This window comes from Babesia bovis, chromosome 3 (assembly GCF_000165395.2).
Source record: "Babesia bovis T2Bo chromosome 3, whole genome shotgun sequence".
In the NCBI taxonomy this organism is placed as follows: domain Eukaryota; phylum Apicomplexa; class Aconoidasida; order Piroplasmida; family Babesiidae; genus Babesia; species Babesia bovis.
The window spans coordinates 2386126-2412763 of record NC_010575.1 but is presented as its reverse complement, the minus strand read 5'-3'; the positions used below and the strand labels follow the sequence as shown (position 1 = coordinate 2412763).

The following is a 26638-nucleotide window of genomic DNA, read 5'->3' as shown; positions in this document are numbered from 1 at the left end:
GGTAATAACATGAAATTTTGACACTCTATTGTCATTGGATATATCGTACAAATATACCATCTTCTCTATATACATTTCTAAAGTTCTATTCGTAATGTGTAGCAATACGGACACATTAGCGGAACCTAATGTTTTAGATTCGACAAATACAGCTGCTAGCATTTACACTCATTTATGCATTTCAACATCAAATTATATATACAAAATTAATGCGCCTTTTTGGTTAAAAACTTAGAAATCGGCCTTGCCTACGTAACGTGGGAATGGGATTACATCCCTGATGTTGGAAACGCCTGTAACCAGCATGACCAACCTTTCGAATCCAAGACCGAATCCTGAATGAGGTATTGATCCGTATGTACGGAGGTCCATGTACCATGTGTAGTCATCCATGCACAGGCCGTTCTGCTTAATGGAATCCTCTAGTACGTCACGCCTCTCTTCACGCTGTGATCCACCAACCAATTCGCCGAATCGTGGTACAATCACATCCATAGCAGCGCATGTCTTGCCATCATCGTTCCTACGCATGTAGAATGCCTTTATTTTGGCGGGGTAGTTGTATATAATAGTCGGCTTCTTGAATACAGCTTCAGCGATAAAACGTTCGTGTTCACTCGATAGGTCAATTCCCCATTCAACATGATTTTCAAATGCGGTTTTCCTGGGTTCAGATCCATCTTCCCTCTTGCATTGGGCACTGTCTATCTCAACACGGCCTGCCTGGAAATCAGCTTCATGTTGCATCAGGATATCGATAACATCTGTGTATGTTATACGGACAAACTTTTCAGTTGCAAATGAGCGTAAGCTGTCTACTAGCCCCTTATCTCCAATGCTTTCAAGATAAAGTAGATCATCCAGACAGTGGTCCAAGGCATACTTAATGGCAAATTGCACGTACTCTTCTGCAATGTCCATGTTTTTTGCTAGATCGCAAAAGTCGATTTCAGGTTCCACCATCCAGAATTCTGCCAAATGCCTTGAGGTGTGGCTGTGCTCAGCACGGAAAGTAGGCCCAAATGTATATACCTTTCCCATGGAGCATGCGTAGTTCTCTGCTGATAACTGCCCACTGCAAGTGAGGTACGCCTTGCGTTTAAAGAAATCCTTCTTGTAGTCCATTTCCATCTCTTCTAAGATTTTAGCTTTCTTTGGGTCTCCATGAGCCGTCATTTTTTTGGCCAGGTCACCCAACGTCTTACAGTCTTCCAACATAGTGGTCACTTGGAACAGTTCTCCAGCACCTTCACAGTCGGTGGTAGTGATAAGTGGCGTGTGCAGGTATATACATCCCAGCCTCTGGAAATATATATGCGTGGCCATCGCCAAAGCACTCCTCACACGCATGACGGAACTGATGAAGTAGCTCCTTGGTCTTAGATGTGCAACTTCACGCAGGAATTCCTGTGTGATATACTTCTTGGCGATTGGATACTTGGCAGCATCGAAGTTTTCACCGATGACTTCCAAATAGTGGCCTTCCAGGGGGGCAACGTGTACTTCGTACTTGCGTGCTACATCTTCGAGTGTTTCTTCCTTTTCCTTCCCTTCGAAGGAGCCAGGTTTTGATGGTCTCTCGACTAGTGTACCTCTTATAGCAATAGTTGTACCTGAAGTGCACTTGTCCACAGCTTGGTGGCCAATAGCTCCCTCGTGTACAACTACTTGCAAATCAGCTTTGCAGCTACCGTCGTTTAAAATCACGAATCCCAGTTTTCCCGCGTTTTGCATACGTACAGTTTTACACCACCCAGCAACTGATATCATAGGTATATCAGCTTTACCTGATGACTTGACTTCTTCGAAGCTAGTGAATGGAATCGGACGCATTCCATCATGGACATCTCGGGCGTCACCCAAATCAGTTTGTCCGTATAGTTTAGTAAGATGGGCTGAGATAGTCTCTCTTTTCACTCCTTTCAACAATGACGACAGTAGGTATCCTATTCTTTCATATTTCGGCTGTTTTGTTTCGACAATTTTCGATTTTTCAAGTGCTGCCTTAACTAAGGCCTGTGTAGGCATTCCTGTTGTTAGGGACGCCATTTTGTTGTAGCTGTACAGTGGGTATCTTAATATATTCTTGATTATAAGTAACATAGAAGGTATGTTGCGTTCTTTTGCACTTACTGCCCCAGTCAGTACACCGTAGGTTAGTGCCAGTTTTAGGTGTATACAGGATGCAAAAAGCTGCCACAAATGCTTAATAGATATGGGATTGAATTAATATCGGTGAATACTATCGTGTTTATCTTGTCTAACTGCTATTTTTTGTGGGCGATGTGCACTCTTCATAATGGGTAAAGAGGGTTACCTTCCTTCTTTGCGTGAATCTCGAACTCGTCTTTCCGCTTTGTTAGATTCTATAGGTATGTGTATAGACCATGTGTAACATGTTTGACCTTTGAATTTAGGTAATGGAAGTACCGACGCCACTGGTCTTGTTGGCACGTACAGGTATGGCATTTTTACGTTGTATGAAATAGTCGCATACAGGGCTCTACTATCAGAGTTAGATTCCATTATTGCATTGCTACAACCCTCTGAAGGCGAAAGTGATTTGAGCTCTCTCAAGGTATGTTAGTGCAAAGTGTTCCTCTTGCATTTATTCCATTCTCAGTGATTTTTAGTAATGATTCTTATGTGCTGATGTCATGCGAATATGCTATGTATCGTAATTAAAACTTTATCTATTTCTCGAGATATATACTCTAGTTGTTTGCAGTACTGTTATCCAGATTAATTCATGATCCCGTTTACCACATTTTAATAGGCCATTGATACAACACTGGATGAAGAGGGAAAGCGTCTACTCGAGAAGGAGCTGTCTAGTGCTATTAGTGATATGCAAAATGATGCTTCTGACGCCATATTGTTTCTCGAGGGTTTATCGCTGCTAGCAGAGAGTAATCACAAGTTTTTTGGTGGCGAGACGGAATACCAAAACAACCTCATTGTCGATCAGCATGCTAAACGTGACGAACTTTTGGATCGCAACAGGGAGCTGGAAGGGGGTCTAATAGAAAACGCTCGTTTGTTGGACAGTGTGGACAACGATATCGCAAAAGCTCTCAAGCGCATAGATGAATTGAAGGTTACTACTAAGGTCGACCTTCCTAAAGGCACGAGTTTATCAGATTTCACGGATGAATCAATATCGCATAAAAGGTAGACCCTAAGCTATTTTAACTCATATTAGGCAGACTCGATGATCTTAATCGTTTAGTATCGGCACTGGACGCCAGCCCTTTGAAAGTTTTGGAAGAAGGCGATAACCATATTGTATATGAATACACCCTAGGTAATACACGTAGCACATTACGTGTGACTGACAGTTCAAACGGATTGCAATTTACTTTGGATCCCATGGAGGCCAAAGCTTACGCATATTTGAAGGAACGGTTGGACGGTTGCAAATCCCGCATACAAATTGCTGCAGTTCTCCAAGAAGCACTTACGCTCCCTTAAGGCTCCACTAGCCTTGTTGTGGTTAGCATTTGCATCTCTTCGGCCACTAAATTCTCTAGTCTGGTTAGCAATGACTCCTCTACTGATGCCTGGGGTGTCATGATTACACTAGTGAGCAGACTTACTAAATTTTCAGTTGGTTTGTTAGATCCCCTTTTCCATGATTTCTTCATAGCTGGTTTTTCTCCCTTCAGTACCTCAGCATACTTAAAGCCTTTAAATGTCGCACTTGGCATAGGCTTATTGCCACGACTACACCTCCAGTGTACCAACGCTTCTTTCATTGGGGTCAATAATGATTTATCAACCATTCTTGCGATAACCATAACAGCCAGCTTGTGCTTCTGTCGGATAATCTCCGCCTGCCTCTCGATGGTACCCTCCAGCTTATGTATTTGTTTACGCCGCATCCGTTTGAAAAATTGGCGCATCATCTTAGTGCAATGCCTGTTCAACAGGTCTGCAAGTATAGCGCATCCGCCACCCAGTCCCAATGCCTTCCCGAGTGCCACTTCAAACTTTTGAAAATCTGTGGTTTGTTTTTCCATGAGCTCATCGATTTCAGCTTCTCTATCTTCTAATTCCTTTAGGATAACTTGTTTTTCTTTTAATATCACTGCTTCGCGCCGTTTCATGTTAATTATTTCTATACACTGGCCTAAAGGCGCTCCTCCAAAGTATACATGTCTGTTGTGTGACTTTGGTTTATGTAGGTATTCCCATGATTTTTGCTTTTGCATAGATGATTTATCAGTATCTAGACGTTGGAACCTCCCCGTTGCATGATCTTGCTGTATTTGTTCAAGATATCGTGATACTCTTTCTTCTGTTTGTGCGATGTGTAACATGTCATTGATTTTATTATCAACGTGTCCATCCTGGTGAGTGTTACCATTGCCTCTAGATCCCGTTAGACGTCGACTATTTCGTCTTCGTGCAGCATCTGTATTCGTCGTTTCTTCAGCGGAATGGCCGCCACCTGCAACAAAGTTGAGCAAGTTCTCAAACATTGTTGCCAGCGTTAATCAATTACACATTCACGTGTCAATGCGATATATATTTCCATTTCGCCGAATTATCTCTGTATAGTTGCAATGTTTATTGGTCTATCTCCTGCGCGCGTGTATTATGGTGAAATCATCAGCCCCCAATTCAGGGAAGAATGCATCCAACACGTTTTTGTCTTGTGATTTCAATGGGTTATCTTGGTATTTTACCGGCGCTTTCACTGATTGCACTTCTAGACCAATATGCCTCAACCTGTAAATGGTATTATATCATGTTTACACATTTGCTATGGAGACTTTATCTAAGGATATAGATCGTTTCTATAGACACTGCAGGCATCAACACACAGATTTTATCGTTCACACTCGTTGTAGTATCATCGGGATATGATCTAATACGGACCATTGACTCAATTGTGCAACCAACAGTCGTGACACATGTCTAAAATCTATGCAAAACTTACGCTTCTGGAATCAGTTTAGACCCGTCCCTTGCTTGCCTATAGACATATAGCAGTTCACCCTTCTTTCTTTCCAGTAAGTGGTTAATTGTATTCGACAATGGTTGTACCAAGTGAGAGTCGTATACTAGGTCACTTCCAATGATTATATCAAAGGTTTGGAGGTTACCATTTCCATCCATTGGCCATGTGGATGGCTTTGTCCAGTCCAACGAGAGTATTGACACTCCAGATTTACCTTGCATTTCATTCAACTGGATATTGAAATGCAAATTAGACATGGTGGTATCACATACATCCGTGAATATCAATATCATCGGTAGCTTACGATGCTCGAGGCTAGCAAGGTAGAGTGCTATTCCTGACAGACCACAGCCAGACCCTAATTGCAAGACCCGCCTTCCTTCAAATTTACCCTCTTTTGCCAGTTCAGCGAGCCATTGCGATGCAACAAGATCAGTTTCCCATATAACTTCACCGCTATGGTCCATTTCAGCATTTCGTTCATTTAAAATTTGTGTATGCTTAATTTCTAATTCCCTGGCCTTAACTATTTGTTTTATGGGCTTGAAAATAAAGGCATGTACAACTCCGCTGATACCGTTAACATCTACTCTTTCCAAACCAGCTTCTTCCTTTGCTGCTATGCATTCATCAATGGCATATGCCACGGGGTGTTCAAGTATGGCTAACAATATATTCTGATCCGATGCGTTGAATGCGTCGTTCAGTATACTTTTCCCAAATATATTTGGTATTAAAATATGTATCCTGTTATTCTGTGCATATCCTGGTGGGAATTGTACTATATTGTAATACCTCTTAGTTTCCTCGTCTAATTTGTACTCTTCCTTCAGTGCTGTTGCCTGGAATGTACCATACATAGATATGCCTTCTCTACTAGTGTACTCCTCCCGATGTACATCATAGTCGTGCTTTAGTATTTCCCTAACTGCGTCAATGCTATTTGTCTGGACAGCCCATTGAAGCGGGGTATTGCCACTATGGTTAGGGCGGCAGTAATCCACTTTGCACTCTTTAAGGAGAAATATAATTGCCTGTGCCAAATTGTTGGCTGCACAATAATGTAATGCGCTATTTCCATTGCAATCAGCAACGTTTACATTTGTTATCAATCTTTCCTTGAGAATATCAACGGCTTCTATGACTTCGTTTGCTCTCAGGGAATACAACCATTCCTCATTGAAATCTATATTATCATCGGAAGTCACGTCATCCATTTTTGTATGTTTGGTGTTAATATACGAAATATAAAACCTTATAGCGCGTAATGCCCCGATTCTATCAAGTGTGTTGCAAATATCTAAGGTAACACCATAATTATATAGTTATTAACCAAGATATATTTAACTTATTAAAAAAATTTTAAAGTTCAATCCACTATATTATGGCTAGTTACATTACTTTGTGATGGTATCTATGGAGTGACATTAGCAAGCTGTCTGTAGACACAGATGGGACTCTACGTAGTAATTATAGTTATATCATTCTATTCATATTCAATGATTACATCCAATTCGTGTTATCCATGGAGATGGTTTGTGGATGACTTCTTGAACGCTGTTAGTTACAGTTTCCAAAAAGAGGTGGCGGCCTGATTTCATAATAACTGTTTAGTATCCCGGGTTTTGAACCTATTTATTAAGTTGGAGCAGAGATGTTAGTCACTATGCCCCTTGAAGGAGACGCCCGTGGGCGGCATGAATAATCAGGGTCTATGTTATATTCATTTATATAAGTTGGCACTTGTATAGAACGTAACGTTCTCAACTGATGTGTAAAGGTGTGTGCTTATAAATAGTTGTCTATGTACCCTAAATTAGTGTTGTGTTGGAGGGTACTATTACTGACCACTTATGTACTCGTAATCTTCTCGGCTTCTAGTATGAAATAGGATTTAATGTTGAATATGCATGTGTCTAATTAATGTTATACAAGTTTTACGTTGTTTTCTTAGATTGGGCGTTGATGTGTGGGCTTGCACCCGAGTCCGCCTAAATCTGTTATTGTGCATCGGTGCCATAAATCGTTTTATATATTCTGGGTGAGTGAAAGGTTACACCTTGTGTGCTTATTGAGCGTTTTCCGTTCACAGTGCTCTACACATTTATCATTTTCTGTGATTATTTATCGCTTGTTTTCACACATTTTACGTATCGCGTTTGATGCTCTACTCTTGACACATCTACTTCAAAAGTTTGTCTACAGCCGTTCGATGAATGGTAGATTAATGCATCATTACATTTGGTGCACATTGTTTCAGGAGTTTCGTTGATTGTGGCAAATAGCTCACCCGGGCTGCTGTTGAGTATCACCTCGAGTCTTTTTCTTCGAAAAAATTTTCGCCCTTGTGTCATTATATCGTTATTATTCTTCGGTAATATACCTAATTTTTCAATATCAGGTGAATTACTGTGAGAAAGTGCCCGTTTCCATACGGGATCTGGAATATTTTCGTTGTATATATTTTTGGATTTAACTTTTATTGTTACAACTGACGTTTAGATGTGTGGAACACTGATATACGGGCGTGGATAATTTTATCGATCACTTTTGATTAGGTCTTTTTTACGATGGCGAAGACTTCTTGTCCTGTTGACTTATATACAAATGAACATGGTTCTTTAGATACAATCCGTTCACCTGGTGACTGCATTGATAGTCCTCCTTCTTGTTCATTGGAGAATCACGATGATACTTACATGATATCCATGGAGACTGACACTACTGTATCTGATGACGACCTTTTTGACGGTACATCCATGAAAGGCGTCGACCTTTTGGGTGGCCATTCCAAGAGCAATATATCGGCATATCCCGACGGTGATTCACCGTTAAACTCTAAAGAATGCGGTTTCGGTGACCCTATGGGCAATCCCAGGTCTGCGTATCATTCCAATCCTGATTGCAGCTACAGTACCGTTAATGGCGGTGTTCACGACGAATGCGACGGTATTTGTGAAGTATCTACATTGACACCAACATCTGACAACGACAGTTTCTATTTGGATGACCTCGATGAGAGCTCGGATTACTCAGATGACCTGGAACCTACTGACCAAGACTCCTTGGGCATTACTCTTGAGGGCATGACGGGTCTTTTATCTCGTTACATTGACTGTACACCTCAGTTGCAGACAACATCTATGCGCCTGCTGATATCCGGTGAAGCGATCAACGATTCTACTATGATTCCTTCACAGGTAATTCGTTTTAACCGTAATCATTTTATTCGTTACGGCGGTTTACGTGACCATTTGGAGCGTAACCCCGTATTCAAATGCATGCGCCAGGTATCGGACTTTAATGATCGGCCATCCGATATACCTACTGAGAGCAACCGGCCAAAGGTGTTGGTTGTTCTTGATCTTGATGAGACATTAATCCATATGCATGACCGTCCTGCTGAGCAGCACGACTATTTGGTGAACATTGTTGAACACGAGGACAACGGTACGTTGCCTCACCAGCAGCAGACCAATCCTGGTGTGATTGGTTTTACCGTACATCCTACTATGCAGGTATCACTTCGCCCTGGTGTTCTTGAATTTTTCAGGTACCTCAAGTCAAACTCTTCGAGGTACACCGTAGCACTTTACACTGCTGGCACCCGTCATTATGCCAATGCCATACTTCACGCTATTGACCCAGATCGCGAGGTCATCAAGAGCTCCGTGCGGTTCTACAGGGACAGTTGTGAGGTTCGTCCTACTCCAACATCCTTATTCAGCTTCCGTGCGAGTTCGTTAGGCATTGGGAATCATCACCGTGATGACGCAGTTCCTCAATATTACTTAAAGAAGGATCTGTCTATTTTTGGGTGGCCATTGGAGCGTGTTGTGTTTTTTGACAACTCCTTATTATCATTTTTGAATAACCCTGACAACGGGGTTTGGATTCGTCCATGGCAGGGTGCTCAGCCCTTTGTCAACGACGGCCGTGCTGATATGCTATGCAGTACTACTCCAAATGTAGATGATTTATCTAAGATCACTGGTCAAGATGGTTTATATGAATTTGGCCAGATTGTTCGTTTGCTTGAAGAGTGCTGGGCATCGGATGATGTACGTGATGTTCTGGCCAAGAAGTTTACTTTAAACGAAGTCGTTGCTTCTGTTTTAGGTACCGCTGGCAACAAATCGGTATTGGAAGCATTGATTAAAACGTGAGTTATCGTTACAGTTCATTTTAGGGCTACGCCTCTGAGGTCTTTAGGGTACCTTACACTTGAACTTTACTAAACAGTGGCACATTCACTAGAAACCACGGTGACAAAACACTTATTTATAATAGAACATGATATTATTTACACATTTGCTTCGTGGTGTAATTTTGGTGATAATGCAGGTGTGTCACATGTACTATATGGCGTATGTGTTTGCGTACTGGGCACCCCTGGCACCGTTTATTCCGTGGCTAAGGTTGAATGTGTGTGTATGATAAATGTATATTTGGCTGCATTCATGTTGATTCTTGCTATACCCAGGAGTGCTCCCGTGACGCTGTGTCGTGTGTCTATTAGTGGCCCGATTTACAACGGTGTTGTAGTAGTACCCACACTCTGTACTATTGTATTCTGTTTTCATTTGTGCATGGTTTATTCTGTTATATTACTCTTTGTTTACATTTTTCGTTAGGTGTGTTTATTGTTGTCTCTCTCTCTCACATCGCACCAGAGGGTGTTGCCTACGCGTTTGCGTGGCATCGTTGTTTACAGTCTCGTTGAAGTTTTTATAGTCATGCACATTGTAATATGACGCGGGTCGTGTACGGTGTGGGAGATGTTGTCTCTAATCACGCTTCTCATGACCCCTCCGGCATGTTTGGTGAAGATCATGATGCTGTTTTAGAGGACGGAGCGCTTACGGCTTCTAGTGTAGAATCTGATCGGTCGAGTTCATTGGCTGGTAGTGCATTGGTGGTTCATGATGAAGGCGGTGTTATAGACTCTGGTGAGGAGCCTGCTGTTGCTTACGAGGAGAAAGAGGGTGCATTGGTTCGTTTCACGTTTTTAAATGTTTTATATGTGTTAGGTCGATGATATAGTAGGGTCTAGTAAGGGATGTGCCGAATGTGGCGTTCAATTAGGTCCCTTTTTATCATGTGGAAGTTGCGATTTGCTTTATCATAGCAAGGTGTGTTACGTTTCTAGTTCGTTAATGTTCTCACAGTGTTTAATGCAATGCTTCTTACCGGCTAATGAAGGTGTATGGAAGTGCCCACAGTGTAAATGGCGCATGATCAATGCTGGTGAGATGCCATTGGATACCACACTTCATCAAAGTGACTTATCAGATGAATCTCCTGCTGGATACGACCAGGGTGCATCACCTGTTCCTAATGACGACGTATCGGATGAGGCTAGTGTCCACGGTAAGGAGCCGCGTGTAAAATCGGGACGTTCTGGTGCCAGTCCTTCTCGCGATAGCGGTTCAGAAATTTTGGAGCGTAAGCGTAAGAAGCCTGTATCTGAGGGTTCAAACTTCCAAACCAAGATCAATGTAGGCTATAATCATCAGGTACCATTTACTCCTGCATTCTTCTTGGACGACTCCCTGGGTCCACAACCTGAGACTCATGAGTGGGCTCGTTTGATGTATTCTCCATATCACTTGGAGAAGATTCGTGCTCGTAGGACCCATGAAGGATGCCATGACGCTGTGGTTAAAAACGAGTTTGAATTAGCTGAATTTATCCAGTTATGTGCTCAGAATTGGAAGAACAATCCAGGTTGGCATCCATTTTCTCCTGAATTTGCCTACAAGATTCTCCATTTTGCTGACTATGACCCAAAGAAGGCTTTAAAGGTTATGAACGACCCCAACTTTAACTTTTCCTGTGTATGTGACCCACCTACTCGCCGTTATGATAACAAGTGGAAGCCCAAAGATCGCCGTGGTCAGGTTCCTACGAGTCCCTACCCGCCACCTGTTACGTTGAGAGGCTATTTGTTGCGCAGACATGACGCATCTAGGTAATGTAAAGTCGTAATACGACTGGTTTTGTTTACAATAATCACAAAAATTATGTTAATGTGGTAGAGTTGTAGTGCCCTCCAAGTGCATATGCATATTTGTGGAATGTCACATACAGCGTGTTTCCATTATTTTCTCCCTGTATATTTATTGAAACTAAAGTCATATGACTTACATATACCTTCGGTTTCGCGTCATGTTGATATATTACGATATTGTGTCCCAGCACTCTGGATAGTGCTAGAATTTCAACTTCTCCTCTGTGAACGGATATAACTTTACGAATTCATGCTCACCCCCATTCACCATCCTGAGCCATTTTGTTGCAATATGCTTCGTATGATTCACCTGGGTAGCATATTTGGGCAATACTACTACTTACATCCGGTATCGATACATAGTGAAGTCACAAAAGCTTCATATTCATTTCGATTTTTCACCAGATGATCCACAGCCAACTGTCTAAGCTTATCGTGACTGCATTGAGATATATTTCCTTTATTGACATGTGCCAGCTGATGTTCAATTGCTCTGTGACATATGCATTATGCTATATATACCAACCGAAATAGACAATTTCCATCACCTAGTATCTTAAATATTCGCTTCCCTTCTTTGGCTAATTGGTTACTTATATCTTCTTCTTCTAGTAGTCTCAAATCAATTGCTGTACATTGTTATGAAATGTGATCACAATCCTACAGTTAGCAATAGTAGCTTCACGTTGGTTTTCTTGCTCCAGTGCTTGTTGCTTCTTTTTGAGCTTTTTACGTTGAGCTGCTGTTAAGACCTTAGGCTCCGAATAGAATCCTTCTAGGAAATATGACCAATAGCTATACTACAACTTGCCAGGCCCATCAGAATCCATTTTGGGTCTATACAGCTCAAGTATGAACGTAGTGTGTAACTCATCTAGACTGATACGTCTTCCACACATGTACACGTTATACACCAGGACGTTGGTATTAATGTTATAAATATAATTATGTAACACTATTAACAATGGCTGACGTCGTGAATGGTATATCCGTCATCCTGGCGACGTATAATGAGCGAGACAACATAGCATACATTACATATATGATCATTGACGCTCTAAGGACCCAGTAGGTGTGCAGTATAGCTCTATAATCTATATAGACCTGTGGAATACGAGATTCTTTTGGTGGATGACAACAGTCCTGATGGCACTGTAGAGGTCTACAGGCATATGCAGCAGCTATATCCAACGGTCCAGTTAAAACTCCTGCAACGTCCTGGTAAGATGGGCTTGGGTTCCGCTTATATGGATGGTCTTGCTCATACTAAGCACGACTTTATCCTTATCCTTGACGCTGACCTATCGCATCACCCTAAATACATTCCCGAGATGATTAGACTCCAGCGTACGGGGAACTATGACATTGTTACTGGTACTCGTTATGCCACTGGTGGTGGTGCCAGTGGTTGGAGTTTGTATCGCATATTAATAAGTAAGACTGCGAACACTCTTACTCATATGTTGTTGCGTCCCACCATGACTGACATGACTGGTTCATTTCGTTTATATCGCAGATCACTTTTCGAGAAGGTATTGAAAGAAGTGGAGTCTAAAGGTACTTGGTGTGCATATGGATTCAGTCTGCGCAGGTTACATGTTCCAAATTGAAATAGCTGCACGTTCCGAGAAGCATTACAAGGCCCGTATAGCTGAAGTCCCAATTATATTCCTAGAGCGTATTTATGGCGAATCCAAACTAGGTGAGTTATGGTTATGCAATTCTAAATTCACAGGTTTCGGGGAGGTCCTTGGTTTTCTAAAGGGACTGCTAAGATTAGCATGGAGTTTATAGTTATGCCCTGGGGGTGGACATCAATGTTAATATTGAATTTTATGTTGCGATGTTTATAGAAGTAACCATATTATGTCTTATCCACAACTGGCGTTTTCGATGATTCAAACACTTTATTATACGTTTGGTAGACTACTTTCAGATTGTCCAGCCTTGGTATTAACGACTGCGTGAGGTGAACTTATATTATATCTAGATACCTCAAATGGCATAATGACGTCGTTCGAGTTTTTCAGTGTAACTAGTAGGTAGAATAACACCCGATTCATTACAATTCCCTGGGGATATGTATCATTATGGTATAGACATACCTCGTTGATCAATAGGTGATCGATATCCGCTATTGATATTGTCTTTACAGTTTTATTTCCTGTGAGTCTTACAGACTCCATTTGTATACCGTATCCTTGTATCATAATAAGTTGCTCTGGTGATATTTTATTGCACTTATATTACATACCTGCAACGACGAAATTACGCATATTCCACTCAATGAACCAATATAATGTGATGAAACATATTGACTTCACTATCTTTGCATTAAATGCTAACCGAATCTGTTATTAGTTATGACACAGATCAGTGGTACTTACGGAGTATATCAACAGAAGCCATCGAAAGGGTCGTAATGTTTTAACTATATCTACGTAAGCTGCTATACTGCTCACTGATGTAAATGTGTATCCCCCTGGCCATTGTTCAACGGTAAATTTATGCTTCATATTATCGTTGCATTATTCCCACTGAATCCTTGCGATATGTTCTACGGTACACCACTGCATCAGTACATCCTGTCTATCATTATAGACCTTATGTCTATTAAAATGGATGTAGACAGTTGGTACTGTCGTGGTCAAGGGGCCCTCTTTGAAGGGCGCCCGAGAATTCCAATGTGTGATGTCTTAATACCACAAAATGTTGTGAATCACCTATTGGATTTTAATATAATTAGATACCACAAAAATACTCACGATGTGTTGCGTTTCGGATGCTGGTCTTGCATAGCGCTGTCTGACCGCAGGTGTTACACATTGTTATCAGTGCTACTAATTCCTTTATATCTCGTTTATCCGTGCATGGAATTTAATTTACATGAGTTGTAGCGTGTAAACACACATCATATAAGCCGAAAGGCAGTTTTGTATGTCGGCTTACCAGGTGCTTGGCATAGGTATTGCCATAGGTTGGTGACATAGCACAATGAGGTTTCCAGACACCCGTTTGGGAGGTTTAAAGATGATGCAGAACAAGGATGTGGACATCAAGCGTAAGTTTTGCTTGAATATAGCTTTTCCTGGTCACCTTGATACACATTTGGTGTGTAACACAGTTTTTGTATTCACAGTGTATTTGTTTGCTTTTTAATGGATGTGTAATGCCTTTTGAATTCACATATGATAGATGTGTAACTTTGTTCATATTATTCAATAGATGCCATGAAGCCGGGTGCCACCGCCAAGGAAGGCAAATTAGCTTCAAGAATGGGCACTAAGCGTGACGTTTTACAAGGTCTCCAGGAGGAGGCTAAGGAGCTGCTATCGTTGACCTATGAGTTGAACATGGACCATGAACCAGGTACCAAGGATATATCATTTGGTGACAACGCAGGTACCAAGACGCGTGGTCTATTGAAATCGCCACGATTGAACATTGACCGTACAACCAAGGAGAAGATGGACTCAGTTTGGATTGAGGATCCCTTTGATGCGGGCTGCAAGCTGTTACCTGGTGTATCTAAGTCGTGTGGTACTGAGAAAACGCTTGACATGACTTTGTCAGACGAAGCTCGTGAACGTGTTGTCGGCAATCATGCATCGGTTGATGTAATACAACCGCTGATGATTCCTGACAATGGCCCAAGCTACCCATTAGACCTCTCAGTTCGTGATATTCAAAAAAGTTCACCCTTGACCCTTGACGCTGCCAGGGAGGGTTACCGTGAGATGCTGATATCTTTACAGCACAAGTACAGCGTAGTCCTACGTATGTTCGAGGAAATCAATGAGCAGCGCATGTCGTATGTCGAGGGCATTGAGGAGCTCCAGGGTAACCTGGACAATGCCCGATCTGTTTTACAACTGCAGAAAGCTGAGATCACTAAATTGAACGGCCACTTGAGTTACCAGGAAAACGTCACCAAGAAGGCGCTAAAGGACCTCGAGCGTTGTAACGATGAACTCTCTGAGAGCCTACGCCACGAGGATGAGCTGAAGTCAACCCTCCAGGAGAAGGTGGATGTAATAGGGCGCCTGGAGGCTGACATATCGGAACAGCAGCTATCCATCGACCAATTGACCAAGAAGATCAATGAGCTATCCTTCATGCCGAAGATTAAGGACAATACCGAATTTGCGGACTCCGAGTTCACTTATGAGCAGGCCATACGTGCTCTATGGGACACCATGTGCAAGTTGGAGAATCCTAGCCTCACTGAGGTTGACCTGAAGAAGCTGATTGAGGAAGGTGACATTGAGGCACCCTTGCGTTACTTGGAGACCCTCTATAAAATGCCCATGACCAATCTCTTGTTTACTATATATCGCTACCGATTTACTATAGAATCGAAATATTTGAATGATTTCCGCCAGATGCGTGAGGATGCTGAGCGCAAGGTTGAGATAACCAACGAGCGTGCTCAGCAGTTGATTGATACCTATGCCGCTCGTGTTATACAGGCGAATGCTGAGAACCACTCCGTGGTTGCATTCCTCAATCGTCTATTAAATCGCCGTACCATAGCAGCTAACAGCAAGCTCATGGCTCGTATCGATAAGGTAGGTTCGGGATATCGGTCCTTTATACTCCACAGCAACTCCGGGTACCTACTGCTGTCAGGTTACTGGAAAAGCGTGTTGTCGGCAAACCGTACTTCCGTAACATTTTTGTACGTGTAGTTGGGAATAATCTACAATTTGGTCGTGTTACTGCAGAGCAGTTTATTGTGAAGAACTCGGTGGCTCTTATGGTAGGTTGTTTACAGTTCCTGTCAAGTTTAACAGAGCATTCACAAAATCGACTTTGGTTACAACTCTGGGAGTTACATTTTATATCACGAGTTAGTGGATGCACCTGATGTCTATCCATGGCATTTCTTCTCAATAGCCACGTCTGCCAAGGAGTACCACATGATATGTGTGAATGACCATTTACTTGATGTTTTGGTGTTGGGCCTGAAACAGAAGTTCATATCACATCGGTTTAACAGCGGTCCGCTGGACATTTCACAGATGCGTCTTCTGAAGGCCAAGACTAAGTTACACTACTACTGCATGAAGGAGGGTATATCAGAGCACCGCATGTGGCTGCAGGCTATTAAGAAGACTATTGACCAGCAAAATGAATCTAAGTAACCTATTGTAATATTACTTGAATATTATGACCTATGTTGCATTCTCACCAACGTATATAGCTTTAGTCTTGAACATGGGCGACGCATCCTTTTGCTGGGTTTCCTTGTTACCTTCCCTGAAAGTGAATTGTTCTCCAAATTCAGCATCGGTATCATATTCAACTTTAGTTGTCTCTGGTACTGCCTTAGCCTCCTTGAAACATCCCTCCAACTTACGTAGTGGTGAAACGGATCTCGTTGCAGTTGCTCTGGTATTACCCCTTACTTGAAACACCTTTGGGTATTTGGATATTACCATTTTTGGCGATTTAGGACTTGCGTCATCTTTATCCACTGCCACGTCAGTGCAGCATGACATTGCATTTAACATACAGGAGGCATTATCACCGGCAGACTTTGGGCTACGGGGCGCATCGTGGTACGTCGTGACCTTGACGAAATCAGTGCTCTTTGCGTGCAGAACGTTATTTACTATATCCTTGACGGACAATGGCGTGACGATATCACGGGTGGAGGTCACTGTAGACATCAAGCTATCTGACCCCGGTGTTGTACTGGTAGCATCCTGGGTATCACTAGCTGGTGGCTCCACATCCTTGGGCACATCTTCATGTGAGCACTTGCACTGAACACGATCACGTCTCTTCCTGGAGCAGCAGTGTTTATGCTTCCTCTTGTGGTGGCACCGCTTATGCCTATGGTCGGAGTAGTAGTGGTAATGATGGTGCTTCGGCTCCTCGGGCATGTTGAAATGGCCCCGGGGCATCATGCACATACCGGGGTTATACATATCAGGGTGGTTCCGCATAGGTGGTACATAATAATCACTAAATCCCATGGCATACTTCCGACGCATCCCCGGGCTGTAATCAGGCTCGGCATCTGACGGTATAGGCCCCGGGGCAACGTGAAATTCATCCCGATCGTATGTGCTGTCGGTTGTATCGGTACGTGCCGTTTCTTCCGGGGAAACCTCTACTTCTGGCGACTCCTCACCGGAGCTTGCATCTACATCCTCTTCCGACGGCTTCGGCTTGATACCAGTGTCCATCACCTCTTGGCTCCAGTTCCCAGGATTCTGTTTTAAAAAGTTTATATATTCATCAAGTGTTCGATTCTTATCTGTGAATTGATTACTATCTAAGGCATTACTTATTTTAATGGCGCCTGTCTTGGGATCCCACGTGCCCCTGATGTATACATCCTTGAACCTCGTTTCGTCATTCATCGGATCTTTATTCCGGGCATCATGTCTAGGGTCTGTCTTTTGCCTCGGCATTTCAGACTGTGGAGTCTCCCGTTCCCGGGAGTACTCCCTACGTCTCCTGAATATATTTGGGATATGTATGGGTCCTACATTTTCCTCATTCATAGTCGCCTGCTTCTCAACACCCAAGCAGTTGTGTTTCTTGACGTTGGAAGTCTTGGCATCACGCTGTGAGACCCACTTGTTATAGTGGTCCTTCAACGAAGGGCCCTTTGCACCGATGGGATCGTTAAGCTGCTTCAATAACTCCGCACGCTTGCGTTCCTGAAGCATCCTACGCTCCTCCTCCTTGAGGTACGATTCAGTTATTTCCCACGATATGCCGTCTTTACCCACCCTGGTATAATCAGTTTGGTGTGAACGCTTCAACTCCTCCTCATAATCCTCGATATCACGTTCAAACATGTCGTATTCATTAACTTCACGCACACGGGCAGTTTCGTTAGTCATCACTTCAGCATCACATACCTCGGGAGTAGGTGGTTTTATGGGCACCTTAATGGGTAGTACCACCTCCTCGGGTTCCATGTTAGCTTGGAAATCGTAGAAATTGGGTGGATACACAAAAGTGTTCGGTATTGGCGGTACACCATATTGAACAGGTTCAGGGTTAACATCCCTTGGCTGGCCCCTAATGTCATTGTTCTCAAGGTTATATATCAACTGATCGATTTCGTTATGCAGGGAATCGGCTTCCTGTGATATGACGGTGTCAGCCGAAGACTGCTTTTTCAGCCGGCAGTCTGTCATCCTATGGTTCCTAGGGACATTGGTCTGTCTGGATAACCTAGTGTCGCCAACGGCTGGTGATGCCTCCTGGGACGAGTAGAGATCAGTATCCATCGCATATTCATCTATATCAGACAGTATGATCTTTTTATGGGTACGCGATGGACCATGGACATTCTCACTGATTGTGGCGTCCGTGTCAGACATTGGACTATTGTCCTCCATCATCTCCTCGAATGACTCAAGCTCGTCCTTGGTCAGTTCCCTCAGGTCCTTACAACGCTTAGTCCTGGTATGTTGTTTGTCCCGGGTTCTGTCATAAGACGCCTTTCTATATTCTGATTGTGTCACGGCACCCATGTTCTTCTTCTGCTGTTTCAATTGGTTCTTGAGCTTAACCTGCTGCTTGAGCAGGTATATCAACATCTCCTCACGGAAGCAATCGGATGAAGTGTCGCTACGCTCTGATACCAGCTCCCTAGATTGCATCCTGCCGGATAATATCTCTTCGATGCTCTCGGTGGTAAGACCATATTTGCTACAGGCAGCCTCTAACTTCTCCTGTGACATTGACATGATGGTATCGGCCGAACCGTTGCTTACATTGCTCATTGAGCTGGATATGCCCTTAGTATCGCCAGATGAGGTTGTGTTGTGGCTTTCCTGGAGATTGATCCCAGCATCGCGCTCTGACCTCGCACTACTCCTAGAACCCGGAGTAGACGACTTGTTCTTGAAAAACGAAGCTTGCGGCGCAAGCGACACGTCTTCCTGTACCGAGCCTTCATCACATTGCAGTGACCTATTACTCCTGGCAGTGTTGCTCAAGGATTGCGTGACATCCATGGAACCTTTACGGCTCAATACGCCTTGTGAACTTGCATTGGAGCACCTTGATAAGGGTGGAGACTGCTCTGATCGCTGGCGATCACGCTCAGGTGTGTAAGACCCCTCACTACGGCGTGAAGAGTTTCCCGCAGACCACATTTCGTATCCCTAATAAAACAACCACAGTGTGTGGTCACGGAAAGCACTCTTCATCAATGTCTACACCAGCTGATCACAACTTGAATAACGAATAGTGCCTGCAAAAGGTCCCGAAAACAATATATTATATCAACCACCTATTTGAAGTGAAATACTATACTGCCAGCGACAGTCCCCCGTTTTGAACGGGTGTGTACGTCTGTAGAGGCCTTTAGGCAGTGAGAGTCTGGAAGGTGCATACTAAGCTTTAGGCCCAGAATAACTATGTTGCTCGGTAATATGTAAATACTATGAACACTTAATTCATAGCCGGGTGTGTGTGCTACAATGTTTCGAAATTTCGGCGATACAGATCAATTCGCGCTGCAGAGTCTGTGTTCGGGATTATACACTAAGGAGACCTTATCTGTCATTAATAAACAATAGTGATATCTGTAACAAAAAGTGGTACCACATCACGTAATCTTGACTTATACTAGTAACATTGAACAAGTAACTAAACGTGCTACACAGTCGATTGATTCAATGCTTTTGGATTAGTTTTTAAGAGCAAGCCAGTTGTTTTATTATACTAGAATTAATAGTATGTACTATATAGAAATAATCATCTTCTGACCAGGCCAGATGATTCTATCACCATTATGTTGTGGAAGGATAGTAGGCCCTAAGCTATTTATAGACACCATTGGGCCACAAATTTATTAATTAGTTACATAATTTTGAAATGGAACCCAGTGTGTTATATAAATGGTGAAGTCATACTTGCGCTACGCGCTGGACGACAGCTTCGGTACAGTTACTTCACGTGGCTGCCGTAGTGTCGCTGCTCTGTCCCACGATTATATAATCAGTGGCCATGATGAACGAGTGAGTGTGTGGAATTGCCGTACGGGCGAAGCCCGTGTCCACTTTGACGCCAAGCCAGATGACCTGTATAACCCATCTGATGTGACTGCCTTCGTTTGCTCCCATTCACGTAATAAATGGCTATATGTCGGCTACCATGACGGATCGATTCGTCGTTTTGAGATGCCTCCGGCGTTGCCCACTGATGCCGTTTCCGTTATCCACGAGGACTTTAAGGTCCATGGCCACAAAAGCGCTATCACGTGTTTGGCCATAAGCCCTTCGCAACAGTTGTTGGCATCGGGATCCCAGGATTGTTGCATTATAATATGGGATACTACTGGGGACCTAGGTCTATTTCGCCTGGAAGGTCACCGTAACGAAGTTTGTGACCTACGATTCGTTTCACATAGCCAGGGATCCGAGTCACATTTGAAGTCACGTAAACTTGGAGTTGGATCTGCTGTAGGTAGGAATTCTGATGACATTTTGGGCTTCCTCATCAGTGTATCCAAGGACTGTATCGTGCGCATATGGGACCTAACATCGCAGCTTTGTATCCAGACTGTGGTCCACTCAACAGCGGAATTGTATGGATTGGCAATTAATCAAAATGAGGTATGTTTTGGCAGGTATCAACTATATTTCCACAGACGAGGATGTATATTGCCGGAGCCGAGAATCGCATCCGTTGCTATAAGCTGGATATGTCCGGTGGTGAGAAGGATACAAGCAGTACCTACGACATCCCGGTTTACGCAAAGCAGCTGTCTACACTAAATCGTCAAGAGGCTCATGGCCGATGCCGAAAGCTGTGTATAGTCTATCCCGGCGATAGCATGGACAGTCCAGGGAAACCAGATACCGGGAGCCAAATGGAAATTGAACACAAAGGGCTGCTGTTATCCGTTTCAAGTAATTTCGTAGTTTTCTACAGACTCTTCGACTCAAAGGAGGCTTCTAAACGCCAGAAAAGACGGTTAAAGCGAGTTGCCGAGAAGCAGCGTGCTAGATGCAACAAGTTGCGCGAAGCGGTTGCTGCTACCGGGCGTAGTGTGGATACGAAATTCGATGCCCTGGAAGATGAAATCGCATATTTGGAAAAGCTGCTAAGTGGCAGTAACCCATTGGAAACCAGTGATATTGACCCGTTTGACCCGCAGAATGATGTATCGGACCAGGCTGCCACAGACGAGATTAACTACATGTTTGCTGTTAACGTCCTGGAGCGTGTAGCGTCATTCGTGGCTATACCGAATGGCTTTGTAGTTGGACATAGCACTAACTGCGTCAGCGTATGGCGTATGAATGTGAATAAGCTGGTGCAAGCCAAAGCTAAGGATGAAGGTAACAGTGATATGGTGTCGCAGGTCGAGCGAATTCACATCTTGAACATGGTGGGACACCCAGGGCCGATCCTGGGACTCTGCATATCGCCTAATGATATGATGTGCTGCTCGTTTTCAGTTGACTGCACCAAAATATGGAATAGCCGTACCCTTCACTGCATCAGGACCTTGGATACCAAGTCAGTCACGTGTGCCTACTTCATAGCGGGAAATAAGCATTTGATGCTAGGAACCGCTAAAGGAACCCTGGAAGTAGTATATCTCGATGCATGTGAAGTCACGGAGCTCTACAAAGTTGCCCCGGAGGTCAATAAACGCTCTAGAGGGCTAGACGTGGTTGCCATGACGGAACACCCAGACCATTCATCGTTTGCAGCGGCGTTCCGCGACAGGTCGGTGAAGCTGTTTCGATACGTATTAAAGAAAAAGGGTACTGTGGACAGCCTGTGCCTAAAGGACATTGGGGAGATATCGCTCACTGATGACCCTACTGGTATATGCTACTCCAGCGATGGCAGGTTGCTGGCAGTGGCACTAGAGGACAGTACTATACAGACATATTACGCCGATACGCTCAAGCCGTTTCTATCGCTATATGGCCACAAACTGCCAGTTACATCTATCGATATATCATCCGACGGTGCCCTGTTGGCCTCATCGTCACTTGATAAGACCACTAAGATTTGGGGTCTTGATTTCGGTAATATTCGCAGGTCACTCCTGGGACATTCCGCGGCAGTGGTCAAGTGTCGATGGATCAATGGGACACACTACCTGGTGACCACAGGTCTAGATGCATTGATCAAGATGTGGGACTGTGATACGTACCAGCTGATATGCCAGCTCAGAGGACACAGTTCAGCTGTACGGTCACTGGCGATAAGCGCGGACGCACATTATTTCATCAGTGCTTGTAAGTTAATACTGTGTTGCTTAATTTGCTTCCAGCTGATGATAGCACTATACGATTCTGGAAACGAACTGATGAGCAGTTGTTCCTGTCAGAGGAACGTGAACGGGATTTAGATATACAACTGGAACATGAAGCTACCAGGGATGACATTAACCACCCAATTCCAGTGGATCGTGATGCACTGGTAAATAAGGCCTCCAGGAAGACTATAGAGTCCGTGAAAGCTACAGAGGACCTCATGCGAGTAGTGGACGAGGCTGAAGAGTATCGATCTGCACTTGAAGACTACCAACGTGAGCTTAGGGAATACGAACTGCTCATGGCCGATAAGGGACCCATAAAGAAGTACGGTACACCGGATATTAGCGCTCCCACGGAACCCGCGGCGCCGTTGGAACTGTTTAACAGGACGCCGACGGAGCATGTAATGCTTGCGTTGAGTACTATCAGCCATAACGTGATACACGAGGTGCTGATAGCGCTGCCGTTCATATACGCCGAAAAGATACTGGCGTATATAGTACAGGGATTGGAAGCTTATCAGGCACACATCTCACGCAATGTGCTGAACTTACACACTATTGAAATGTGCGCCAAGGCATGTATGCTACTGCTACAGATGTACTTCCGACAGTTCTACGCCCAGAGTCACCAAAGGCCGTTATTAGCTAAATTGGAGAAGTTGCTGCCAGTAGCATTACAACACGAGCTTGTGAGTTGTTCCTAGGAAAATTATATATATACAGGACCGGATGCTACTAAACAAGGCTGCCCTGGAATACATGAAGAATTTAATAGATACCGAGGAAGTATCCAAGCGCATACGGGATTTGTAAGCGTTCTGCACGGTATACTGAACTGATTCGCATTAATGTGACTAATTGGATGTGCACTCCCTGGTGTCTAACAACCCAAATGACGATCACATCTAGCATTTGCTAGCATTGACACTACATAACTCCATTGACAGTCTAGAAACTATAAAAGAGACCGTACATGGATATTATGCAACAACGTCGCGTTTTTTGCGACCTCAGGCGTACACGCGCTGACGATCGCTGGCGTATATAAGTACTGCATTTTTAAGTATGAACTCTTTCAAAAATTGCTAAACGCGAGGATAACATTTACTGAACGTTACCGATTACACATCGCTGGTGTGTAGAATATACGAGATTATAGGTTCTCCCAGGCATTCTCATATGAGATGTCAAGGAAACCGCAGCGCTGCCTTAATAAGGTCTTCACTAAGGTGTGGAACTGTATTAAAAACGGCTTCGAAAGGCTGTGTTCATGCAGTGTGTCGGTTTTAGTAGGAGCTGCCGGTGTCTGATATCTCAGAACAAGGAAGATATATCCTATTAGTTGCATTACATTGCAAAGGACACAATACTATACTCTAGGGGCCACATATAGGTGCATTATCCGCCAAGATGGGTAAATGCCCAATTACCGGTAGAGGATCATCCTCCGAGGCAGATGCCTTTAGGGTGGATATAAGTGATGACACTGTTAGAGCTACCAAAGGCGACATTATAGACGTTAGTTAATATACTATTTGATCATTTTGTCCAGATGATGAAACCGTTTTACTGGCCGGGGAAACCAACGGACTCCAAGCATAAACGTGTTGTACTGCGATCGTTCGTGTTATTGGCAGTGTTCTTTCTATTTGCTGGAAAGGCATGCCACTTGTTGGCGCCAGTATTTCTGGGTCAGACTGTTAACAGCCTTAAGGAAGGCGAGGGTGAAAAGTCGCTGTACTACCTTTTGGCAATGGCGTTGTTGTTTTTCTCAGGGACACTCTGCGACGAAATGAGGAACCTGCTTTACAGCTATGTATGTTGTATGTAAATGTAGATATCTATTGCAGGTACAATGCCACGGGCTAACTACTTTGGCGGAGACTTTCTACTCACACATGTATACCATGGACTATCAGTGGTTCCTGTCAGCCAAGGGTGGTGAGGTCATCAGGTGTATGACCCGTGGACTCGAGTCCATGCGCGACCTGACGAGGTTCGGTGTGCTGCTAATGGTACCCACGCTACTGGAAGCTACATGCGTATGTATATTGTTCGCGGCATACTTCCAGGACCCCTGGCTAACGCTTACAGTGATAATAGGTCTAATTCTGTACACAGCGGTCACTATAGGTGCCACTAATTGGCGTAATAAGACAAGACGGGCTGAAGCGGAGCGTGATGATGAAATGCATAGTATATCCAATGACGGTATGAACAACTTCGATACCGTCAAGTACTTCACCAACGAGAAGTATGAAGTGGATCGATACACCGAAGTTGTACGCCAACACCAAAAGTGCCAATGGAGAGTTATATCCAGCCTCAGCCTGCTGAACATCTCACAGGAAATACTGAAACAGTCAACAGTTGGGTTGTGCCTCATGTTTGCCGTCATGGCAGTCAAGCAGAATAAAATGTCAGTGGGTCAAATGGTCTCCATCCAGACGTACCTCTTCTACCTGTACAGGCCACTGTTCTTACTGGGAACCATGTACGCAGCTATATGCAGAGCTGTGGCGGGGATACAGAGCGCGGCTAACATGCTCAAGTGCCAGCCCACAGTGGTGGATCGCCCTGATGCAATCCAGATATCATTGGACAACGGCACTGACGAATCAATGCCAATGATACAGTTCCAGGACGTGTGCTTCACATTCCCAGAAAAGGTAGGACTCGAGTCGAAAGTAACCTTGAAGAATATTAATTTCGCACTACCCAAGGGAAAGTCAATGGCCATAGTGGGACCTACAGGCTCAGGAAAGACCACACTCAGCCTCCTGCTGTGTAGATTGTATGACCCTACCAGTGGAAAGATATTAATCAACGGAACTGATATCGCTGATGTCACACAAGAAAGCCTGCGTAAGAATATCGGAGTAGTGTCGCAGAATACAATGCTGTTCCATGCATCGCTGCGTGAGAATCTAAAGTATGCCAAGTTGGATGCAACGGATTATGAAATATACGAAGCGTTACGTAGAGCAAGCTTCCTAGATAGAGTTATGGCACTACCAGAGAAGCTGGATACTGTAGTGGGAGAACGTGGAATGCGCCTATCCGGAGGAGAGAAGCAGCGTGTAAGCATAGCAAGGTGCTTCCTCAAGGACCCACCAATACTGATACTGGATGAGGCTACCAGTGCCCTGGATTCCAAAACAGAAGCTGATATACAGTCGGCGTTGTTCATGCTATTCCACAACAGAACTGTTATAACCATCGCACACCGATTAAGCACAATCGTCGACTGCGATAGCATTATGTACATCGAAGCAGGCGAGATTAAAGAGTTTGGATCACATGATGATCTCATGGAAAAGGCAGGATACTACAAGTCATTGTGGGATGCACAACTTAAAGCGACACCACTAATGTCAAGATCATCCACTGGAAAGAATGAGCGCTCTGCACAATCTAGTCAGGAACAACCAAAATTCAACAGTTGAACGCATATTGGAAGGCGCGCTGCGCATTAGGAAACGAAGTGAACCCGAAGCGCAGAAGCTGCTACCTGACTTCATCGACAAAAAAGATGCACATGGGAGGTAATACACTTTAATCCACCCTAACTAACCTAATATCGTTATTTATTTATATCTGTTGCCATAGGACCGCGTTACATCTAGCTGCGTACCAAGGTATCGGTAACGACATTTTTGTCACACACACTAAATAGGCAATGCACATATAGTGTCCCTTCTTCTACAATATGGCGCTTCGGTACACGCCGTAGCGCAGGATTCCACAACTGCACTCCACTTCGCATCGCAACAGGGCCACTTGAACGTAGTCACACAGGTAATACAGGATTCCTGCACTATACTATGTACAGCTCATAAAGAAGGGAGCTAGAGTCAATGTGAAGACATCAAAAACATGGATGACACCAGTAAGACAGGTGTACTAGTAATCATGTCTAACAGCTACATATGGCGCTGTCAAAGGGACACATAAATGTTGCCGTCGAACTAATTAAAAAGGGTAAGTTTACATCGCATTTGCCTTTCAACCAGATTAGGTGCCGTGCAGAAATATAATTCGAAGGGTATCTTGCCATTAGACATGGTATCTGAAGAAGTGGAATCATCCCTAGAAGAAGCGCTAGGAAACGAAGCAATGGAACGCCTGAGGGATGTACAGGATACACCAAAGGAAGTAAAACCACCAGTAGCTTTCTATAATCGCAAAAAAGGAAAGAAGAATAAAGAGGTGTACACAGAAAAAGGTGCTACAGACAATAACACACAAACAGAGATTAATAAAGAAAACTGACTTATAAATACTATAGAATATAACACATTGAGATTATGTAGAACTAATAATTAGGCAAACATATACAAAAGTAATGTCGAAGGACTCGAAGAAAATTGGACCATTGATGGGGGCCTTTAGGGGCAACGTCGATATA

General features: G+C 43.7%; 14 protein-coding genes across 14 annotated transcripts; 8 read left to right on the top strand and 6 right to left on the bottom strand.

Moving 5' to 3' along the window:
- Nucleotides 1-203: 203 nt before the first annotated feature.
- Nucleotides 204-2059, bottom strand: BBOV_III011270 (putative asparaginyl-tRNA synthetase). Its single transcript, XM_001612197.1, has one exon. It carries the CDS (start codon nt 2047-2049, stop codon nt 232-234), a length of 1818 nt encoding a protein of 605 aa, XP_001612247.1. The 5' UTR covers nt 2050-2059; the 3' UTR covers nt 204-231.
- An 84-nt stretch (nt 2060-2143) lies between these two features.
- BBOV_III011265 (uncharacterized protein) lies at nt 2144-3583 on the top strand. The gene is made up of 5 exons (XM_051767363.1): nt 2144-2372; nt 2418-2460; nt 2500-2578; nt 2777-3171; nt 3207-3583. Exons 1-5 carry the CDS (start codon nt 2300-2302, stop codon nt 3469-3471), a joined length of 855 nt encoding a protein of 284 aa, XP_051623780.1. The 5' UTR covers nt 2144-2299; the 3' UTR covers nt 3472-3583.
- On the bottom strand, nt 3298-4521 carry BBOV_III011260 (uncharacterized protein). The gene is made up of 2 exons (XM_051767909.1): nt 3597-4521; nt 3298-3560 (listed from the first exon to the last, which is right to left on the bottom strand). Exons 1-2 carry the CDS (start codon nt 4479-4481, stop codon nt 3468-3470), a joined length of 978 nt encoding a protein of 325 aa, XP_051623566.1. The 5' UTR covers nt 4482-4521; the 3' UTR covers nt 3298-3467.
- A 41-nt stretch (nt 4522-4562) lies between these two features.
- On the bottom strand, nt 4563-6210 carry BBOV_III011250 (putative methyltransferase family protein). Its single transcript, XM_001612195.2, has 2 exons — nt 4943-6210; nt 4563-4731 (listed from the first exon to the last, which is right to left on the bottom strand). Exons 1-2 carry the CDS (start codon nt 6178-6180, stop codon nt 4578-4580), a joined length of 1392 nt encoding a protein of 463 aa, XP_001612245.2. The 5' UTR covers nt 6181-6210; the 3' UTR covers nt 4563-4577.
- Nucleotides 6211-7478: 1268 nt separating this feature from the next.
- BBOV_III011240 (NLI interacting factor-like phosphatase family protein) lies at nt 7479-9268 on the top strand. Its single transcript, XM_001612194.2, has one exon. It carries the CDS (start codon nt 7534-7536, stop codon nt 9127-9129), a length of 1596 nt encoding a protein of 531 aa, XP_001612244.1. The 5' UTR covers nt 7479-7533; the 3' UTR covers nt 9130-9268.
- Nucleotides 9269-9528: 260 nt separating this feature from the next.
- Nucleotides 9529-10983, top strand: BBOV_III011230 (uncharacterized protein). The gene is made up of 3 exons (XM_051767020.1): nt 9529-9956; nt 9994-10095; nt 10132-10983. Exons 1-3 carry the CDS (start codon nt 9714-9716, stop codon nt 10936-10938), a joined length of 1152 nt encoding a protein of 383 aa, XP_051623565.1. The 5' UTR covers nt 9529-9713; the 3' UTR covers nt 10939-10983.
- BBOV_III011220 (OTU-like cysteine protease family protein) lies at nt 10981-11893 on the bottom strand. Its single transcript, XM_051767654.1, has 7 exons — nt 11785-11893; nt 11638-11748; nt 11500-11602; nt 11318-11466; nt 11232-11283; nt 11111-11195; nt 10981-11074 (listed from the first exon to the last, which is right to left on the bottom strand). Exons 1-7 carry the CDS (start codon nt 11870-11872, stop codon nt 10985-10987), a joined length of 678 nt encoding a protein of 225 aa, XP_051623564.1. The 5' UTR covers nt 11873-11893; the 3' UTR covers nt 10981-10984.
- A 24-nt stretch (nt 11894-11917) lies between these two features.
- On the top strand, nt 11918-12788 carry BBOV_III011210 (dolichol-phosphate mannosyltransferase family protein). The gene is made up of 4 exons (XM_051767937.1): nt 11918-12041; nt 12076-12530; nt 12565-12675; nt 12709-12788. The coding sequence occupies exons 1-4, from the start codon at nt 11938-11940 to the stop codon at nt 12765-12767; spliced, it is 729 nt and encodes a 242-aa protein (XP_051623563.1). The 5' UTR covers nt 11918-11937; the 3' UTR covers nt 12768-12788.
- A 7-nt stretch (nt 12789-12795) lies between these two features.
- Nucleotides 12796-13597, bottom strand: BBOV_III011205 (GPI-GlcNAc transferase complex PIG-H component family protein). Its single transcript, XM_051767702.1, has 5 exons — nt 13361-13597; nt 13228-13324; nt 13079-13194; nt 12968-13045; nt 12796-12933 (listed from the first exon to the last, which is right to left on the bottom strand). Exons 1-5 carry the CDS (start codon nt 13487-13489, stop codon nt 12838-12840), a joined length of 516 nt encoding a protein of 171 aa, XP_051623741.1. The 5' UTR covers nt 13490-13597; the 3' UTR covers nt 12796-12837.
- A 90-nt stretch (nt 13598-13687) lies between these two features.
- Nucleotides 13688-16157, top strand: BBOV_III011200 (uncharacterized protein). Its single transcript, XM_051766992.1, has 4 exons — nt 13688-14034; nt 14199-15541; nt 15577-15732; nt 15767-16157. Exons 1-4 carry the CDS (start codon nt 13968-13970, stop codon nt 16115-16117), a joined length of 1917 nt encoding a protein of 638 aa, XP_051623562.1. The 5' UTR covers nt 13688-13967; the 3' UTR covers nt 16118-16157.
- BBOV_III011190 (uncharacterized protein) lies at nt 16128-19229 on the bottom strand. The gene is made up of 2 exons (XM_051767825.1): nt 18716-19229; nt 16128-18673 (listed from the first exon to the last, which is right to left on the bottom strand). The coding sequence occupies exons 1-2, from the start codon at nt 19097-19099 to the stop codon at nt 16148-16150; spliced, it is 2910 nt and encodes a 969-aa protein (XP_051623561.1). The 5' UTR covers nt 19100-19229; the 3' UTR covers nt 16128-16147.
- Nucleotides 19230-19816: 587 nt separating this feature from the next.
- On the top strand, nt 19817-23054 carry BBOV_III011180 (WD domain G-beta repeat family protein). Its single transcript, XM_001612188.2, has 4 exons — nt 19817-20563; nt 20599-22207; nt 22243-22919; nt 22954-23054. The coding sequence occupies exons 1-4, from the start codon at nt 19847-19849 to the stop codon at nt 23041-23043; spliced, it is 3093 nt and encodes a 1030-aa protein (XP_001612238.2). The 5' UTR covers nt 19817-19846; the 3' UTR covers nt 23044-23054.
- A 574-nt stretch (nt 23055-23628) lies between these two features.
- Nucleotides 23629-25814, top strand: BBOV_III011170 (ABC transporter family protein). The gene is made up of 3 exons (XM_001612187.2): nt 23629-23748; nt 23783-24046; nt 24081-25814. The coding sequence occupies exons 1-3, from the start codon at nt 23641-23643 to the stop codon at nt 25674-25676; spliced, it is 1968 nt and encodes a 655-aa protein (XP_001612237.1). The 5' UTR covers nt 23629-23640; the 3' UTR covers nt 25677-25814.
- Nucleotides 25624-26503, top strand: BBOV_III011160 (Ankyrin repeat family protein). The gene is made up of 6 exons (XM_051767559.1): nt 25624-25775; nt 25840-25868; nt 25907-26028; nt 26063-26119; nt 26154-26211; nt 26249-26503. Exons 1-6 carry the CDS (start codon nt 25627-25629, stop codon nt 26500-26502), a joined length of 669 nt encoding a protein of 222 aa, XP_051623560.1. The 5' UTR covers nt 25624-25626; the 3' UTR covers nt 26503.
- Nucleotides 26504-26638: the final 135 nt, after the last annotated feature.

Bases quoted from the DNA above. Each gene is read 5' to 3' on its own strand.
- BBOV_III011205 (XM_051767702.1), bottom strand. From the start codon at position 13,489: ATGAAGCATAAATTTACCGTTGAACAATGGCCAGGGGGATACACATTT. The intron at 13,046-13,078 runs GTATGTCTATAC...ACATATCCCCAG, and splicing joins ATCACCTATTGATCAACGAG to GGAATTGTAATGAATCGGGT. The intron at 12,934-12,967 runs GTATCTAGATAT...CACCTCACGCAG, and splicing joins ACGTCATTATGCCATTTGAG to TCGTTAATACCAAGGCTGGA.
- BBOV_III011260 (XM_051767909.1), bottom strand. From the start codon at position 4,481: ATGTTTGAGAACTTGCTCAACTTTGTTGCAGGTGGCGGCCATTCCGCT. The intron at 3,561-3,596 runs GTAAGTCTGCTC...ATGACACCCCAG, and splicing joins ACAAACCAACTGAAAATTTA to GCATCAGTAGAGGAGTCATT.
- BBOV_III011200 (XM_051766992.1), top strand. From the start codon at position 13,968: ATGAGGTTTCCAGACACCCGTTTGGGAGGTTTAAAGATGATGCAGAAC. The intron at 15,542-15,576 runs GTAGGTTCGGGA...TATACTCCACAG, and splicing joins TCATGGCTCGTATCGATAAG to CAACTCCGGGTACCTACTGC. The intron at 15,733-15,766 runs GTAGGTTGTTTA...CAAGTTTAACAG, and splicing joins AGAACTCGGTGGCTCTTATG to AGCATTCACAAAATCGACTT.
- BBOV_III011270 (XM_001612197.1), bottom strand. From the start codon at position 2,049: ATGGCGTCCCTAACAACAGGAATGCCTACACAGGCCTTAGTTAAGGCA.
- BBOV_III011250 (XM_001612195.2), bottom strand. From the start codon at position 6,180: ATGGATGACGTGACTTCCGATGATAATATAGATTTCAATGAGGAATGG. The intron at 4,732-4,942 runs GTAAGTTTTGCA...TACCATTTACAG, and splicing joins TCTAAACTGATTCCAGAAGC to GTTGAGGCATATTGGTCTAG.
- BBOV_III011240 (XM_001612194.2), top strand. From the start codon at position 7,534: ATGGCGAAGACTTCTTGTCCTGTTGACTTATATACAAATGAACATGGT.
- BBOV_III011170 (XM_001612187.2), top strand. From the start codon at position 23,641: ATGGGTAAATGCCCAATTACCGGTAGAGGATCATCCTCCGAGGCAGAT. The intron at 23,749-23,782 runs GTTAGTTAATAT...CATTTTGTCCAG, and splicing joins CCAAAGGCGACATTATAGAC to ATGATGAAACCGTTTTACTG. The intron at 24,047-24,080 runs GTATGTTGTATG...TATCTATTGCAG, and splicing joins GGAACCTGCTTTACAGCTAT to GTACAATGCCACGGGCTAAC.
- BBOV_III011180 (XM_001612188.2), top strand. From the start codon at position 19,847: ATGGTGAAGTCATACTTGCGCTACGCGCTGGACGACAGCTTCGGTACA. The intron at 22,208-22,242 runs GTAAGTTAATAC...ATTTGCTTCCAG, and splicing joins ACATTATTTCATCAGTGCTT to CTGATGATAGCACTATACGA. The intron at 22,920-22,953 runs GTGAGTTGTTCC...ATATATATACAG, and splicing joins TAGCATTACAACACGAGCTT to GACCGGATGCTACTAAACAA.
- BBOV_III011160 (XM_051767559.1), top strand. From the start codon at position 25,627: ATGAGCGCTCTGCACAATCTAGTCAGGAACAACCAAAATTCAACAGTT. The intron at 25,869-25,906 runs GTATCGGTAACG...CACACTAAATAG, and splicing joins ACATCTAGCTGCGTACCAAG to GCAATGCACATATAGTGTCC. The intron at 26,212-26,248 runs GTAAGTTTACAT...CAACCAGATTAG, and splicing joins CGTCGAACTAATTAAAAAGG to GTGCCGTGCAGAAATATAAT.
- BBOV_III011265 (XM_051767363.1), top strand. From the start codon at position 2,300: ATGGGTAAAGAGGGTTACCTTCCTTCTTTGCGTGAATCTCGAACTCGT. The intron at 2,373-2,417 runs GTATGTGTATAG...CTTTGAATTTAG, and splicing joins CGCTTTGTTAGATTCTATAG to GTAATGGAAGTACCGACGCC. The intron at 2,461-2,499 runs GTATGGCATTTT...AGTCGCATACAG, and splicing joins GGTCTTGTTGGCACGTACAG to GGCTCTACTATCAGAGTTAG.
- BBOV_III011230 (XM_051767020.1), top strand. From the start codon at position 9,714: ATGACGCGGGTCGTGTACGGTGTGGGAGATGTTGTCTCTAATCACGCT. The intron at 9,957-9,993 runs GTTCGTTTCACG...TATATGTGTTAG, and splicing joins AGGAGAAAGAGGGTGCATTG to GTCGATGATATAGTAGGGTC. The intron at 10,096-10,131 runs GTGTGTTACGTT...ATGTTCTCACAG, and splicing joins ATTTGCTTTATCATAGCAAG to TGTTTAATGCAATGCTTCTT.
- BBOV_III011190 (XM_051767825.1), bottom strand. From the start codon at position 19,099: ATGTGGTCTGCGGGAAACTCTTCACGCCGTAGTGAGGGGTCTTACACA. The intron at 18,674-18,715 runs GTAAGCAACGGT...TCAATGTCACAG, and splicing joins TATCCAGCTCAATGAGCAAT to GAGAAGTTAGAGGCTGCCTG.
- BBOV_III011220 (XM_051767654.1), bottom strand. From the start codon at position 11,872: ATGTGTGGAAGACGTATCAGTCTAGATGAGTTACACACTACGTTCATA. The intron at 11,467-11,499 runs GTTGGTATATAT...CATATGTCACAG, and splicing joins GATGGAAATTGTCTATTTCG to AGCAATTGAACATCAGCTGG. The intron at 11,075-11,110 runs GTAAGTCATATG...ATAAATATACAG, and splicing joins ACGCGAAACCGAAGGTATAT to GGAGAAAATAATGGAAACAC.
- BBOV_III011210 (XM_051767937.1), top strand. From the start codon at position 11,938: ATGGCTGACGTCGTGAATGGTATATCCGTCATCCTGGCGACGTATAAT. The intron at 12,531-12,564 runs GTACTTGGTGTG...CAGTCTGCGCAG, and splicing joins GAAAGAAGTGGAGTCTAAAG to GTTACATGTTCCAAATTGAA. The intron at 12,676-12,708 runs GTGAGTTATGGT...CTAAATTCACAG, and splicing joins TTATGGCGAATCCAAACTAG to GTTTCGGGGAGGTCCTTGGT.